Source organism: Oncorhynchus masou, chromosome 15, assembly GCF_036934945.1.
Source record: "Oncorhynchus masou masou isolate Uvic2021 chromosome 15, UVic_Omas_1.1, whole genome shotgun sequence".
Taxonomy (NCBI): Eukaryota; Metazoa; Chordata; class Actinopteri; order Salmoniformes; family Salmonidae; genus Oncorhynchus; species Oncorhynchus masou.
The window spans coordinates 18089215-18107028 of record NC_088226.1 but is presented as its reverse complement, the minus strand read 5'-3'; the positions used below and the strand labels follow the sequence as shown (position 1 = coordinate 18107028).

General features: G+C 40.2%; 2 protein-coding genes across 2 annotated transcripts; both read right to left on the bottom strand.

Moving 5' to 3' along the window:
• Positions 1–420: 420 nt before the first annotated feature.
• On the bottom strand, positions 421–6983 carry LOC135555811 (homeobox protein Hox-B9a-like). Its single transcript, XM_064988559.1, has 2 exons — positions 6349–6983; positions 421–3065 (listed from the first exon to the last, which is right to left on the bottom strand). The coding sequence occupies exons 1-2, from the start codon at positions 6860–6862 to the stop codon at positions 2830–2832; spliced, it is 750 nt and encodes a 249-aa protein (XP_064844631.1). The 5' UTR covers positions 6863–6983; the 3' UTR covers positions 421–2829.
• Positions 6984–14020: 7037 nt separating this feature from the next.
• Positions 14021–17597, bottom strand: LOC135555012 (homeobox protein Hox-B10a-like). The gene is made up of 2 exons (XM_064987388.1): positions 16812–17597; positions 14021–15295 (listed from the first exon to the last, which is right to left on the bottom strand). The coding sequence occupies exons 1-2, from the start codon at positions 17590–17592 to the stop codon at positions 15018–15020; spliced, it is 1059 nt and encodes a 352-aa protein (XP_064843460.1). The 5' UTR covers positions 17593–17597; the 3' UTR covers positions 14021–15017.
• Positions 17598–17814: the final 217 nt, after the last annotated feature.

The window sequence follows — 17814 nt, the reverse complement described above, 5'->3', positions numbered from 1 at the left end:
TTTAATTTTCATAAACGTATGAGATGAAGACTTCAAGATAAACATTGCCATAGGGTCATCTTAATGGATGCTAGGGTCTAGGGCTATCTTCTTCAGGGAACCATGTGCACACTTGGCCAAATTGACTCCTTTCCTTCAAGTACAATTCAAGACAAATGCTCCGGCGCACGAGACACATTTTGAACACATGCTCCTCCTAAAAGATGAAATGAATTTGGAAATATGAAAAGGCTCAATCTTGTTTTGTTCTCACTCACACGCAGAGAAGGCGCATATGCGCCCTATTTTGCGCACCTTCTCACTGTCTAAAATGAATTGGCTATCATAAATACAATTGCTTTATTTTCATTTTAATCTCATATCAATTCTATGAAGTTATCAATAGCAGTAAAAAAGTGCCGAGACATTGTTCTAATGTAAACTATTTTTTAATACGAATCCAACATCAGCAGTGCTATCTCACAGATAAACAACACAGGACTGAATACAATTTACATGAGAGACACAAGAGATTAATGTGATATAAAAAAAGACTGAGAGGGGGTTAGTAGTTTCTGGAGTCGGTGCTTACAGCGTTGTTGTTATTAAAAATGAAGAGTCCAACTGAGATGACCTGAAGGCCTCTATAATGAAAGCTGCAAGGCTCGAGCGCATGGGGAGACAATAGGGTCTCATGCTCCTTAATATTCAGAATGAAGGACAGCCATGCGCGCGACTCCAGAAACGCCACCCATTTCATATCTCACTGAAAATGCATCATAAGAGTTTCCCAGGATGTTTGTAAGTACTCCCACAAACAAACAAACAAAAATACATGTACACCAAATAAGTACATCATTCCTTATTGTATCGACAACACGGTTAAATCAATTAACGCTCAATACATTCTGGACAAGAACATGTAAACAATATCTAAAACTGTAAAAATGACTTCTGCTCATTCAACTCCGATGTCATTTCCCAAAACACCAATTTTTAACATATGCAACTCATTCCAATTAAAACAATCGAGGTTATTCACCTAGGTCTATTTACAATCAATTAGAAATATTACCATCCAAAAACTGCTTTTCTTCAAATAGATTTCATTTTCAAAACACACAAACGTAAAGAAATAAATTACATTTCATTATGATATTAGGCATGCGCTAACAATGTAAACATTTTTATTCATAGACAATGTAGGCTTGTTTTTCTTCGACGGATGTTATATCCTGTATTTAAGCGCATATGAGTAAATCTTTTTATGGCATATATCAAAACGAGAGAGAGTGTAAACGGGCGGGTTATTGAAGGCCCTTTAATTTCCACGTAAATGTTTAAAAACGTTCCACTGTCAGAATGCACAGTCATTAGATGAATGCAAGTTGGCTACAGGCCAATGGGTCTGCTGACCTTATATTGGCAGACCGAACTATATAAAACTAGGCTTAATCCCAATCACGAACATGGTTCCATATTGAATGTGAACTAGCATGTTGCATATGATGCTTCAAGGAAATATACCATGTCGCGCTATCTACCCGAAAACACGTATTCCTGATTAATTTCCACATCAAAGTAGTCTAAAATATTTACTCTCAGTAGCGGCTTAAACTCTTTAAGTTATGTTTTTATCAATTACACAACGAAATAGTAACATTGGCCGCAAGGAAATGTTAAAGGATAAATACCCCATAGACCAGGGTTATCCAACCCTGTTCCTGGAGAGCTACTGTCCTGTAGGCTTTTCACTCCAACCCTCATCTACCGTACCCGATTCTAATATTTAGCTGGTTGATAAGCTGAATCAGGTTAGTTACAACTGGAGTTGGAGTGAAAACCTACAGGAGAGTACCTCTCCATGAACAGGGTTGGAGAGCTATGCCATAGACCTTTCCATATGAAACCCTTATTAGGTTATTACGCACTTTTACGCACAAGGAACTTGAAGGTAAAATGATGCACATGTAGAAAAAAGAGATACATATAAGAGTGTGCACATACCTGTTGAGTTAGTATTTAAAGGGATAACAACAAATACATGGAACCCTGATATTTTACTAAATACGAGCCAGTCAAAGGGGCTCTGGGGGATGTGACTCTGCAAGGAATTATAAATAATACACTAATAATAATAATAATAATAATAATAATAGGCCAACGCCTTTACACTAGCTTATTAATCGATTTACAATATAACATATTTGGGGCGACTGAGTTGGGGGAACTGCTGCTCGAATAATAAAATAATGTATTTTTCGTGAAAGACCAGTTATGTCCGGCGCATCTATGGAGCTAAAAGATAAGAATAAATGCAGGTCGCACACTCCCTTTAACTACAACCGTTTCTCTTATGTATTAATGACCACACGGAACCGACGTTTCAGCACATCCATGCCTCTCCTGATGAAGCGTTGGTGTCATGCGTAAAGCAATAAATAAGAGATAAAAGTAGTGCTTGAGAAAGTGCCGCGTGAATCCACCCTCCTTTCTACTATATAATGTAATATATGCTATTTAGCAGACGCTTTTATCCAAAGCACTTACAGTCATGCGTGTATCCATTTTATGTAAGGGGTGGTCCCGGGAAACAAACCCACTTCCCTGGCGTCACAAGCGCCATGCTATACCAACTCAGCTACAAAGGACCATAAGAGATTTCTCTACTGGTCTGCGCTTCTATAATATCAGAGGGTGTTTTTCACATCGATATGAAAAATAATAAAAACAAGCTTCCTGCACCCCCACTTTACCCATGACAGTCCATGTATGCCTATTTAAGGAAAAAGTCACGCGAAAGCAGACTCTTTGTGATGGTGGTGTTTTTAATATGACTCCCTTGTTTTCTTAATCCTTGGGTTGGTCCTTATTCATTTTCTTCATTTTCATCCGTCGGTTTTGGAACCATATTTTGACTTGTCTCTCGGTCAAGTTCAGCGAGCGTGCTACCTCGTGCCTTCTGTCCCGGGTGAGGTACATGTTGAAGAGGAACTCTTTCTCGAGCTCGAGGGTTTGGTATTTCGTGTAAGGGCACCGCTTCTTCCTGGAAGACCGGGCATGCAACCAGTTGGCAGAGGGGTCATCTACAAGGAAAAGTCAGACAGACACCTTTAGTAAATGTCAAACAAACACAGACCAGAATAGGCCTAATACAGACTAGCAAGCCTAATAACATAACTAAATACAAACATGCGTGCGTACTAACAAGATTTCCATGCCAATGCTAAACATAATTGAGTTAAAGTGATATCAAAAGCCAAGTCTCATATTGCTCCAAATGGAACAGTGTTCGGTAATGTAATGGAGCAGAGAAGAGAGGAAAGTAGTTCCTCGCCTCCCCTCAGGCCGAAGGTGACCTTGGTGGGTCTTGTAAATGGGTTTAGAGGACAGGCAGTTCCTTCACTGTACATGTTTACCATGAAAGTACTTCCTGGACCGCAAGGTGTCTTTTCACGTTAACGTAACAATATCATACATGGGAAACACAAAGAGAATGGAAAAGGTCCTCGTGTTCCTCACCCCACTAGACCTTGAAAATCACCCTGTTTGTGAGAAGTGCACTCTACATGGATGGAACACTTGGAATGTGATGTTATCTCGTAAACTATGATTATCCGTATCCCGTAGTTTTTGGTTGTTGTTGTTGGTCAAAACCTCCAATCATTGCAATGCACTCCACCCTTCAGCTTGGTTAGCAGGCCTCAGCCGAATGCAATTAGTGAAGAAAGCGCAGCATCCTTATGAGGAGAAGCGATCCTCCCCCAACAGAGCCAAAAGCATTCGTACTATGAGAGACGTAAAGTGAGCAACAGAGGCTAACCCAAACAAAAATGCAGTCCCCCTCAAATGCGGTTTCTTTGGAAAGTGGATGATCTCCTTTTTATGGGAAATGTTCCAGGGGAAATATTTCTTGCTGTCTCCGTGGAGACGCCTCTCCTCTCTGGTGGCTTTCTCGGGAATGCATGCTATGTATTTTCATGTGGGCCCATCTACATTTCTTCTCAGTTGCTTTTGGTATAACAGCACTGTGTAGAGCCTGCATGTTGGGCTACCATGGCATTCAAATGGCCTTGAAAAGCTTAAACTGAGAATATCGTGATTACTCAAAAGGCAGTAGGGATATAAATCTCCCAGGCATGGCATTGTAACGATTGCATCTGCAAGTGGACACCAATACCTGTTCCGGGGCACTAGAGGTAGAAGTGGGCTTTGTGACACGCAAAGTGGTGCTTCGCATTCCCCAAGTACATAATCACCTAGTGTCATTCATCCCGTGCAAGACAAGGCTTTTCCTGTCACTGCATGACAAACCATCCAGTGCTATCCCATAACGCGTATGGATATGTGAAGGGTTATAGCTGTGGCCAATGGATCTGGGCATTTCTACAGATAAAAAAAATCTGGGCTCATTGAAGCCGATGGCCATTTCTCCTTGGCTACATACATGTAACCAATGTAGGGAAATCTAATCGGCCCATGCCCCTAGACACGCACTTTAATACCACATCAACGGTCTCCAATATCCTAAATCGTATGATGCAATCCTATTTTTATCATGAAAGGAAATAACCCCCCGGGGATGATTGATAACCCTGTAAACCTATCCGTTGCTGGCGGACACGTCGGAGATAGAGGTGTGCCATCTAAATACTTATGAGACAGCTCAATGCAAGTTTAAGAGGGTATTGTCGCTGGATAATCATGGGGTGGGGGTCTGATTTGTGACGAATGTTGGGATGGAAACACATAATGGCTACAGACCGTTATAATACCATCATGTCTCTTTGCAATTTTACCTTAATTAATAGTCTGAGAAATTGACTTTTCGTATATGCCAAGAGAGATTCGTTATTGCATTTCTCTACGATAAGGTTGCATCGTATTTTATATATTTTTTCCCCGAACTGTCCCAGTGAGCCAACATACAACAATTAATAGTGATGTTGGCTGGTCTTATAACTTAATACATTTCTGGGGCAATAACTTTTTTCACTCACGAGCCGCTGCTAGCACAAAGAGGGACGTGTAATTCCCAACTTCATTGCCTTTGCACGTAGTTTATTCTGGAATGCCGCCCAGGACAACACAAAGGGGAATTCTGTTGCGCACCATCCATTAGAGAGTTCACGTTTGCGTGAACCCATTTTGTGGATTAAAATCAATGTTCGTCAGTCCATGCTACTCGAAAATGACCATCAGTCAGAACCTTGACCCATCCAATTAAGGTTATGCCTCAGATAGCCTATATTTATGGTATATCTCTGTTTCCCGGTGCACCAAAACGTTACCGGGCGAGCACGCACAGCCTATTTCAACAAGACCGTGCTTTGCAGAGTAGCACACATAAATAGGTTTCTACTCCGGCTCGGCTCCAGGCCTGATTAATATCCAGCCTGATCTTATGATGCAGTGTTGGTAAAGGACAGAAAATGATTTGTATTCTGTCAAGGCAGCCATAGGCATGGCTAGAACAGTGAGTCAACTGAGAGTAGTGGCCGACATCCTCCACATAATGTCATATAGCTCAGACAAATGAGTCTGCTAGTAAAAAAAAACAACAACTGAGAGTCTCACTTGGAAAATGTTTCAGATTCTTTTTCTGGTGTTAAAGAGAAACTCTTGCCCACTCAACAGTCCCAAAGGCATCAATAAAACTTGCTTTCCAGATAATGTCGTCAATGCGGTCTCTTTGCCAAAATAATAATTGAAGAAACGAACATATAGCCCAATCCCCCACACTCCACCTTCTAAACGACATTAAACGTCTATAAATAGACTACTGCCATCAGACGTGAATGAAATAAAAACACGTTTCCCCTTAGAGAGGATATTTACACTCAAATATTGACTAGAGTTAAGAGGGCCTTTCTCTGGTAACTTCTAATTCTGCATTGGATAGACTCTTGGCACATAGTTCAATAGTGGGACGTTTTTCTTGAGGTGTTGTTCAGTTAATACTGGATTAAAATAAGCTGCTGAGAAAATGAACGGCACTAAAGTGCAATTGAGCGCAGAGAACCTGTTCTCAGAGGCTGTGTGCCAAAACTTACACAACTCAGTGTGAAAAGGGCTGCAGTAAAATTATATTCACTACCAGTTGGTCCCCAAAACTAAGGCAGGTCAGCGCAGAAAACCGCGCACGTGAAATGTCGCACTAATCCAAAACAGAGTATCATCCATACCTTGACCAGATGTATGTATAAATGTATGATAATAATTCTAACTTAAACATACATTGTAAGTTAGACGCACACTACGGGAACCAGATTTGGTAGTGAGCCTCTATGACTCGCAATCTCTTTGTTCCTGTTTTATGACCGCATTAAAAGCTTTACAGACTGTTCACTTCCTCGTTTTATAACTTACTTTGATCTGGCCCGTCTTTGTCTTCGCTAACTTCACAAATATCCTTATTGTCCTCGAATCCGGAGCCCTGGCTGGAATTCATCTCTCTTGCCGAAGAGGATTCCAAAATGTACTCGTGTCCACCGATTTTGGGGGGTTCCCCGAGGTGTCCCAGTAGCGGCTCCATCTTGACCTGTCCCTGCCCGGGGAGGGACTCCGAGCGCGGAGCGCAGTCGAGCCAAGTGCGTATGTATCGGGTGTCGGTGGAAGGCACGGGCTGAGTCGGTATGTATGGATGGTAAACCGCTGGTAAGCCATTGGAGGCATGGGGGCTGAAAGGGCTCCAGGACGAGCTAAAAACTGGAGGTTTAGGCTGGAAGCTACAAGAGGGGAATTCGGGATGCTCGCCATGTCCCCCCGGTTGCCTGGAGTTGGAATACTGTACATTGGAAAACCTGGCTGAAGTCGGATCTTCGCTCTCGTGACTTATTATAGAGTCCACATAATAGTTGCTCAGAGTTCCAGAAATTGACATTCTCGGACATTATACAAAACACGGTTCATTGAATTCAAAACATGTAGGACAGAAGTCGTTTTTTTACGCGACTCCCCTTCAACGAGCGCACGAACAAAGTAGAGCTGGGTTGCTGGGGCTGTGCGCTCGGAGCGAAATGATTGGTCAGACTTTTTTCACGACCCTGATAAAGCGTCAATGGGGCGTAAATCAATCCGCCAAGGGGCTGCACCTCTCCTAGCACTGTACATATTTTCCTCTCTAAATAAATTGTCTTGTTTATGCAATATGCAAAATGGGAGTGCGTCCATATATATGTGGGTATCTATAGGCTGTCGTAGAAATATCCAGTTAAATGATGGATCCCAAGGATATTATAAATGCATATTGGAAACAATGGACGACAAATAAGCAACCACATTATTTTCTTAATCAAACTGATACATGCATGCGTTTTATGGAACAAGGCCATTGAATACATATTACGTGTATGAATGCCCAATACAGCATCAGAATCAAAGTAACATCACAATACTATTAAGGCGCCATTATTTCTCTATCGCTTTCATCTCTGGGTGTCAAATCAAATCAAATGCATCTCTCTTACCTATCACGTTTTATGTTTTAAATCTTCAGGTTTTAGACCTTTATTAGTTTGTTTTCTTCAAATTTCCGTCTGAGTTTCCTCTGGTGTAGGAAATGTCTATGTTCATGCTTTATTGGCAGATTAACAGTCATGTTTCTTAACGAGCGCATTAAACACTACTACGTGCCAATCCCCTGTCTTTATAGAATAAACTACTTGAACTTTTTGGTCGTTTAATACTATAATAAAATGCTACATCAGGCAGCTTTGATTTTTATAGACCTGATATATCGCCTGTGGCGGGGACCGTAAACGACTCTGCTGTAGCATTCCTGCCACTGACAAAAACGCTCACTTCACACTTAGACACAAAAAGTAAACACGGAAGAAATGAGACTAATGAGACTACACCAGGATATTCTAAAACCCAGCGGAAGAGAACGATTTTACTGATACAGGGGAAAGCAAAGAAGACTCGTAAGTTAACGGTTTTGGAGACAGTTCATATTTATTTCTGGCGGCTTTCCACGTATTGTGCATGACTTGTCACATTCAAGCGGGTCAAAGCTTTGGCCTCGGCCTTCACTGCTCTCTGCCTTCCACTGGCTCAGGTGCTTGCAACTAATGCATTTCAGCTTCAGAATAACTTCTATCACTCGCAAAAAGAACAGCAATATAGAAATTACCTACGGCTGATTAAACTTTGCCTTGTGTTTGCACTCGAACATATCTGCAGATTTATTGAGCACTAAATATCCTAACAACTGTTATGTTAAAAATATAGGATAATTGCAAAACACGAAAACATGCGAAAGGGGTATTGGGTAGATGAGATTCATATGTAAGGTGATTTGAATGTTTTTCACAACATAACTTTGGGCCAGTAACCGAAAGGTTGCTAGATCGAATCATCGAGCTGACAAGGTACAAATCTGTCGTTCTGTCCCCGAACAAGGCAGTTAACCCACTGTTCCTAGGCCGTCATTGTGAATAAGAATATGTTCTTAACTGACTTGCCTAGTTAAATAAAGGTTAAATAAAAAACAGCATTGCATGTTGCCTTCCACTGGCTTGAATGTTGCAGTGATCATTTAATTAACGAACTCCACCAAATACCCGCTGTGCAAAGTGCCAACAATTTAATTAGATACATTGGAGTAGTAAACATTGAAAACATTATCTGCAAACCGCACGAAATGTTAAAGAAAATGTCAAGAGAAACGTTTAATTAATTGTTGTAGACTATCGTAGTAGACTATGATGCATTGAGCATAAAAATGTACACAAATTATACTCAGACTATTCTTAATTTATTTTGATAATACATATTGGCAAATACAATTTGACATGGTAAATTGAGAAATACAGAAATCGTAACAAAATGTAATCATTGGTAAGCAGATAGGCCTACAAGTTACAATAATAAGGATTTGATAAAACAAAATGGTTCAATCAACTTAAAACAAACCATAAAATAAACATATTTATCCAAACTTATAAGTCATCATCTGATATTTCTGTTCTCCTACAGAGGCCCTCACTTTTCAATAAGAAACCTGATATTGGCAGGAGTTATAACAGCTATCATATAGCCTCTCCAAAGCTATGGGCAACACTAGTGACGTGGAAGTTAAATGATACCTTATGATTATGCTCAGGTTCTTTATAACTGTTTAAAGACACTCATAAAGTCTCTTAAGTGGATTTCCGCACAAGAGAGCTAATCAAATTTTGTAGCCTACACTCGTAGAAAAAGGTTCTGGATAGAACCAAAAAGGGTTCTTATTGCTTGCTTCAGACATGGCACCCCTAAAGCTTATATGTAGAACCCCCGTAAGGTTCCATATAGAACTCTTGGGTTCCATTCCATACAAGGTTCAATATGGAACCAATTTTATTCTATATATAACCTTACGGGGTGCCATATATGAAGCAAGCAGTAGCAGCAGTAGGCCTATATAGGTTAGTAGTAGAAGCTTCAGCATTAGTATAGCATGCAGCTAATATTAGCCTATATGCTAAATAGTATGCAGTCTGCAGTTCTTTCGGGGATTGTTGCTACTAGCCTAAAGCAGTAAACAGTAACCTACACATTTGAGCAATAACTAGACACAATAAATCAGCGTTACATTTCTGTGGAATGTAAAGTACCAGCCTTTAAGATATTGGACTGCATTATCTATCCTGATCAGATAAAATATAAGGACAAATAATATATATGTATATATATATATAAAACGCAGTATCATGAAGTTGAAGTGCAAATAAGGGTCGTGTTTTCGTGAATACTTTGCTGAAATAATATTACAGATGTGGAAGTTTGAAAGTTTGACATGACTGCATACAAACACACTATGTCTGTTAATGACCGTTCTGACATGTACATACTCTGTCATCTTTCTGTGAGACCCCTCTGGATAAGCCTTAAAGGGATACTTCAGGATTTTGGCAATGAAACCCTTTATCTACTTCCCCAATGGCAGATTAACTAATGGATACCATTTTTATGTCTCTGCGTGCAATTTGAAGGAATTTGCTAACTAGTGTTAGTGCAATTGGTAACTAGCATTAGCACAATGACTGGAAGTCTATAGTAACTGCTAGCGTGCTACTCGAAACCATAGACTTTCAGTCATTGTGCTAGCGCTAGTTAGCATTGGCTCGCGAAACTACCTCTAACTTCCTTCATAATGTATGCAGAGACATACAAATAGTATCCATGAGTTAATCTAACTCTGGGGAAGTAGATAATAGGCTTCAATGTCAACTGAAATGCAGAATGCAAAGGCAGATAGGGCCTAACCTGTTTTAAATTCATTGCCATTGAACGTGTAAGAATCCGCCTTCAGACCAAGTTAATGAAGTTGTTAGGTTTCATGATGACAGATCTCTCTCTCTCTCAAACACACACACAACACAGAACTCACACACACACCCCCGAGGGCCTCGCTCTTTGTACAAGTCCAAAAAGTATATACTCTTTCCCATGAAATCATCAAAACAAACAAGAAAAAGTGTATCAGCCATTCACGTGTAACAGTCATATTCCCAACAGAGACATTCCTGTGGTAACATTCATGGTAACTCTTGGGTTATAGATGAAGATGTACCTTCGGAAAGTATTTACACCCCTTTACTTTTTCCACATTTTATTGTGTTACAGCCTGAATTTAAAATGGTTAAATTGAGATTTTGTGTCACCTGCCTACACAATAGTCTATAATGTCAAAGTGGAAGTAAGTTTTTTAGAAACATTTACAAATTAATTAAAAATGAAAACCCCATTGTTATGACAAGCCTAAATAAGCGCAGGAGTAAACATTTGCTTAACGAGTCACATGTTAAGTTGCATGGACTCACTGTGTGCAATAATAGTGTTTAACATTTTTGAATGACTACCTCATCTCTTTACCCAACACAAATAATTATCTTTAAGGTCCCTCAGATTCAACCACAAAGACCTGGGTAGTTTTCCATTGGCTCGCAAAGAAGGGCAACTTGTTAGATGGGTAAAAATAAATATAAAATACATTGAATATTATAAATTGCTCTTTGGATGGTGTATCAATACATCCAGTCACTACAAAGATACAGGCGTCTTTTCATAACTCAGTTGCTGGAGAGGAAGGAAACCACTCAGAGATAGAAAATAACTAAGGATGGATCAACATTGTAGTTACTCTACAATACTAACCTAAATGACAGATTGAAAAGGAAGCCTCTATAGAATACAAATATTCCAAAATATGCATCCTGTTTGCAATAAGGCACTAAAGTAAAACTGCAACAAATGTGTCAAAGAAATGTACTTTATGTCCTAAGTACCACTCTTCATATTTTCTAGCACAGTGGTGGCTGCATCATGTTATGGGTACATCTGCAAAGACTATGGAGTTTTTTTTTAATATAAAGAAACAGAATAGAGCTAAGCACAGGAAAAATGTCTAGAGGAAAACCTGGGGCTGCCTGCTTTCCAACAGACACTGCGAGACAAATTCACCTTTCAGTAGGACAATAACATAAAACACAAGGTCAAATATACACTGGAGATGCTTACCAAGACAACACTGAATGTTCCTGAGTGGCCTTATTATAGTTTTGACTTAAATTGGCTTAAAAAATCTATGGCAAGACTTGAAAATGGTTGTCTAGCAATGATCAACAACCAACTTGATATAGCTTGAAGGGGGATTCTAACATGTATTGACTCAGGGGTGTGAATACTTATGTAAATGAGATATTTCTGTATTTAAAATGTAATAAATCTGCAACAATTTTGAGAATATATGGTTTTACTTTGTCTTTATGGGTATTGTGTGTAGATGGGAGAAGAAGAAAAAACATTAAATCCATTTTGAATTCAGGCTGTAAGACAACTAAATGTGGTATGTCAAGAGTATGAATACTTCGCGAAGGCACTGTATATAGACCATCAATAGTAATGCTGTAACATTTATCTGTAGGAAATAAACGCATTTATCAAAAGCATATGTGGCTTCTGAGTTTGTTTTTGTTGCTTTATTGAGAAGTTTGTGTTCACAACGCAGAAAAGTATTTTAAAAAATGGTGAATGATATTTGTCTTGTATTACAAAGTTAAAACAAGATAGAAGTTAGAAAATGTATTGTAGACGGTAAATGTTAATGTGCTATTAAATGGCCTGCAAATTATATGAAAGACTTGCCCCTGACGCAAAGTATAAACAAGCTGGGGTGAACATGAGGTAGAGCCTGGTGCTGGTGTCTTTAATGGAGATGGTTTACAGCGTCTGGGCCTGCTGTACTTCATAAAATTTATTATTTTAGAAGAAGCGTTCATCACACCCAAGTGTACGCAGGCATTTTGGGGGAGGCCTAAATTAGCAATTTAACTCTCCACACGCCCATGTGCAATAAATTGACTCTTGGGACGAAATACATGTCAACAATAACAACTCTTTTAGATAATATTGAATGCAATTTTTTTGGTGCAATTACAAAATGTAGGGTAGTGCGCAGACATGTGGAAACGGCGTATTCTCGTTGTTGTTGCATTCGTCCATTACGCAAGAGCGTTGGTGTGCAGTACTGGAGTAATTCAGGTAGTTTCAGGTTCCTGTGATACGCGTCCAGCCCAACAACTTGAAACTACCTAAATCACACAACAGCTTGTCTCACATATTCTCTTCAAAGACCTTCAGAGAACCTGGTTGAGCCACTGGACAAGTTCCCATACCTTATAAACGTGGATGAACATCCATAAACGTTATTCTTCGTTCCGCAATATGAATAACATAAACAAAACTGTAGCCTTTATTCCATGTACACTAGCCTACTGAAGTGATCAGCAGTTAGAAAACGAGACAAGATACAAACTGCAATACAGTAGGAATAAAGAATAGGAGCGGAAGTAGCATGCCCATGCTGTTTCATTCATGCACAAAAAGGCCTATAACGCACGTTAGGACGTCTTTGTTAGCCACAACACCAGGCAATAATATTGTAGTGAAAAGTACAGTACTATAATCCCTGGGACACATCTGCTACCCTGACTTCCTGAGTCTACAATAAATGCCCTGTCAATTGCCCCTGATAAAAATCTGGAGACCGCAGACAGCGTCACTAAAATCGTGCGCTCTTCAACATGGCGATACTAGCAGGAGACGCTACACAGTCTCCTTTTGAGATAAAATGCCAATAGCTGCATATCCAGTGTCCACTGTAGGGAAGTTGCGGCATGTGTTTTCCATCAATATTCATATTCAAACAATATTATAGAAAGTGCATGCAGAATGAAACCATGGATCACGTCAACGACGTCGAATGAATACATACATCTAGATAAAAACGGAATCAACAGGGATTAAATAATCTTATGTAAACACGAAATACACGTACGTTATTCGTTTTTTTACTACGTGCAATGGTTATCATGATGATCTGGCATAAGGCTATACGTTGCTTCTTATTTCTAGCCTATAAATGCCAGGTCATAATTCCAGCTCGACCCATCTCTAACAATCTGGAAGACAAAAATAAGAGGAAATTCTATGTGGAATGCTTGTCGGTCAACGCTATTCCCAGAGGGCGTGAAAGACTGGCCTGTGCGTTGGCTGACAACCCCGCACACCAGCAGCGGAAACTCTGGCATCTGCAACTTGGCTTCTGTTTTTCTTAAAAGGGGAAAAAAATCATGTATTTTGAATTCAGAAGGTTGGCCACAGTAAATGGTGGCCACTGAACCAAGCTAGTGAAAAAGGGGGAAATAAAGTTAAATCCACAAGATAAATGTAGGCTAAACTCAGAAAAGTATATTATATACATTATTCTTTTTTAAATATTTGTTTTACAATTAATCACTCCTAAATGAGATTAAATTGTTTTCAATTAGACCTTGCATAAACCAAATATATGCATTGACATTGCTTGTTAGGATAAGAACATTACACCATACAACTAGGCTACTGCAAACCACAAATACTAGCGTAATAATAATAGTTACAGCAATTACAATCATCATTACAGGAAGAATAATCACATTACTCGAGCTCATATGACCTGGTAGGAGAAGGCTACTAGGAAGAGGGATGGGCTAAGGGTGGTAGTGGGTGTCTAGAACTAGTAATTATTGCAATGGGATGTACCCAACAATTACACTAAATGTAATGGTGGGGAAAATATTTATTTCAGCAGCTGTATGTTTTTCTCCATCTATCTACACATATCGAAGTTGCAAACTAAGACATATGGGAACTGGGGAATATTTATTCAAGCAAAAGTGATAGGCGAAACTATATAAAAGCAAACATTGATAATACAAGACAAAAATATATATTATATCCCAGGCTTGCCTTTTGGAACGTCAAGGGCTCATGTGCGTAAGAAAACGTTTCCCTATTTCACGGAAAGAGTAACCTTTAATTCAAATGCTCTTTAGAAAACATTTGTTTGTTTTTTTATACATCCAATCATGCATTATTGTAATCAACACACTCTTTGTTTCAAGTCAAGCTATCTGAAAAAGGACTCCGTATAAACAAGAAGTAATGTTTTAAATCCTTCCTATTTTACAAAATTGAAGTTCAAAATATTGTGCTTACTGGTGCACATTTTTCAAAGCTTACAAATACAATTGCGTCCGCAAATAAATAAAATAGTGCTCACGTTATAAATAAAGTGATCCTTTCAAATTGGCTTCCCATAGCCTAGCATGAACTGTAAACAATAGTCTTCGATTCAAGACAGTGGCCTATGTCTGGCAAAAATACAAATTAAGCAACGTTGCAATCATTCTATTGAGCTATCAACAAACAACTACAAGACAATAATCAAATAAAGTGCTTTTATGAAGGGTGTTGCGGGACAGGGGTATGGAGAAAGAAAAAGCTTTGCCGATATATCTCCTTCATGGAAAAACTCAAGTGTAACCGGTAACAGCCACCACATCCTCATGCAAAGTGTATAGGACATAGATAGTACTTTCATCCAGGTCATCCTTCAGATCAAGGCCTCTACCACATCCTTCAGTATATGGTCCATCCTATCATTGACGTTGCGTCATCTCGTGTCACGTCCATGTAGGCCTGTATCTGCACACCATGTTTGTGAGGAATCAGATTGGGAAATGCGTGACCGAGTCCCTGGTTCTGTGTTCCCGTGTCATCTTCTTCATCTTCATGCGGCGGTTCTGGAACCAGATTTTGACTTGACGGTCAGTGAGGTTGACACTGCGAGCGATCTCCAGGCGGCGATCGCGAGTCAGATACATGTTGAAGAGGAACTCCTTTTCCAGCTCCAGTGTTTGGTATTTGGTGTAAGGACAGCGCTTCTTCCTCCCCGCCTTCGCCCACAGCCATCCACAGGTTGCATCATTTTTGAATGTTGCATCCTCTGTCAAAACAAGACAAAACAAGTCTTTAGTGGTAGACTAGCAGAACGCAAATTCTTTGTTCCAGGATATGCATATTTCTATAATGCTTCCGCGGGCATTACCTGGCTGAGAATTTCAGTTTATTACGGGATATAATGTCACATGGCATGCCTCTCTCCCCATATGAATGTATGTGTATGTATGTGTGTGTGTGTGTGTGTGTGTGTGTGTGTGAGAGAGAGAGAGAGAGAGGTAGTACAATTGTTTTGTGTTCTATTTTGTCCTCTAATTCACCGATTGCTAGTTCTCTGGTAGTTCTCTGAAATGCAGGGTTTGTTATCACGTTATCAACGAATTACATTCTACTTGGGCGTGAATTGGGTATTGTCAAAAGAACAAACTATTATCAAAAGGACAAATGGAAATTATGTAGGACTAGACATGCATAGGAGAGGCATAGGAATAGGTCGGTACTGAATTTAACGACTGTTGTGCCTACTGGAGTAAATTCAATTTGCCTAGCAACCCATACGTCAAACAAAAAACGATGCTAGACCCATGTTTGCATCAAATCTATTACACATCTCAATATTTTCCTATGTTTCATTTGTAAATGGACAAAAAGCTGAGTATTAGTCTATCTGAATGTAGCAGATGATGTGAATGGTGTGTAGCCTTACAGCGAGGCATAGGCTATTGTTAGGCTAAATGATGCTAGCCTACTGAATAAATCATTATATGAAAAAGCTCTGATCTTAGTAGGATATAGAAATCAGACGATTTCACACAAAAATGTACAAATTAATTGAACATTTTAAGTAGACATGGGTTGTTGTTGACCCATTAATCAGTCTGTTTCACTAGGCCTATAATGACAATTTATTTTTAATATGCCAAATGCCGTTGGACAACTTATTTCGACATTTACTATTGACAAAATTACGTAATTTTTGAACACTCAATGGTAAATATTGTCATGTGTGATGACTTTACAACCTGAGTTGAAATATGTAAATATTTGGTTCATTGGTTAACGTCCGTGTTATATGACCCCGTTTTTAAATTGGATATTTTACGGCACCTCTCAGTGCTCATTTTACGAAACTATATACATGTTAGCTATAGCATCTAGCATTGCAACAGGCAAATAGAAGCTAGCATTAGCTTTAGCCTACATTTTATTGTGAGACTGAGTCAGTCGGTTATAGCCTACCCTAACATAAACCTGGGCCCACAGTCAACTGTAGGCTACACCTAGCTAACTGTCCCTAAACACAAAAGAGACATCCGCTGTTTTGATGTTCAAAGGAGCGCACAGTAAAATCGAGTGCAATTTAGCCTGGCAGGGTAGTTCCGTGCAATAAATTAATTTTGAGCAATGGCTCCCTTTGTCCTCTCCTCTCTCTTCCCTTTAACAACCTTAGTAAAAAAAACACCTTGTCTCGATTGACCGGATAATGTTTTACTGTGGCTATTGCCATGGTCGCGTTCTATCTTTTCAGAGCTTTTTTAAAACTTTTCATTCCATTTACCCACCTTGCGACTCCTGTCTGGGACCTTTATCGCCCTTGGGTAAGTCTGCTGGGGGCTTGTCTCGCCGTAAACCTATGACTAAGTCTTCCGTGTTGGTCTGACTGCTGGCCAGGGTGATGCTGCTGCTATCGCTTCGCTGGGCTGGACACTCACTGCTGCCCAACGCTAAGTCATCAATAACGCGCTTGATGTCAGTGTCTGGATATGGCAGCACCGGGAAGCTCAAGTGGTACAAATGGCTCGAGACTGAGTGAGGAGTGCGCGGTGGATTGGTCGTGGGCAAGCCGTGCACGCTGTTGTTGTACTCCTGGACTTTGAACCCGGAGTATGACTGCTCCGGGCGGAAGTAGCCCTGAATTGGACCAGAACCACCCGTCATGGAGCCCATCTCTGACATTAGTCTGGTGAAGGCAGACACGTCCGGTGACGGTTTTGAGTGGTTGTCCGGTTCCAGCAGCAAATAGGAGGAGTCGTCTTTTCTGTTTGACGCGCTGTAAGGGCACGCACTGACCTGCGGCACTCGGACCGGGCTCAAGTGTGGCTCGTCCCAGTTCAGTATTCCCTGGTGGTATTGGTATCGAGGCTGAGCCATAGCTTCTTGCGGCTGCAACGGCTGGTGCTGGTTCATTGTCCCGGGTATGGCCGTGTTTGGCACGGAACCCCAGTTATGTTGGACTCTGCGGTCCGGGTCAGGGTGGGCGACAGAGGGGGGCTCCTTTGGACGACAGTCCACGAAAGAGTTAACCAAGGACGCCGTGAAAACGAATCTCTCAGAGCATGACATTGCTAGGACATATTTTCGCGAAAAGAGTCTGGCGAGCAGCTTCCTGCAAGGGACCCAATAGCGTCTGGGGTTCACGGGCAGGCTCCTCCCCTTGCGGTGCTGGTTAATTCAAGCGCCTAAATCTGCTATTGCCAGAACTTCCTGTTTAATTGATTTCTGTAATAGGTTGCAGATTTCTTATCCATTCTCATAGAGCCATAGCTTATCTTTAATTTAATTAAA

What these genes read in the sequence shown, in the direction of transcription:
- LOC135555811 (XM_064988559.1), bottom strand. Translation starts at nt 6,862, where the DNA reads ATGTCAATTTCTGGAACTCTGAGCAACTATTATGTGGACTCTATAATA. An exon ending in CAAAGACGGGCCAGATCAAA is followed by an intron (nt 3,066 to 6,348) that starts GTAAGTTATAAA and finishes TTTTCCTTGTAG; the next exon opens with ATGACCCCTCTGCCAACTGG.
- LOC135555012 (XM_064987388.1), bottom strand. Translation starts at nt 17,592, where the DNA reads ATGTCATGCTCTGAGAGATTCGTTTTCACGGCGTCCTTGGTTAACTCT. An exon ending in TCCCAGACAGGAGTCGCAAG is followed by an intron (nt 15,296 to 16,811) that starts GTGGGTAAATGG and finishes TTGTTTTGACAG; the next exon opens with AGGATGCAACATTCAAAAAT.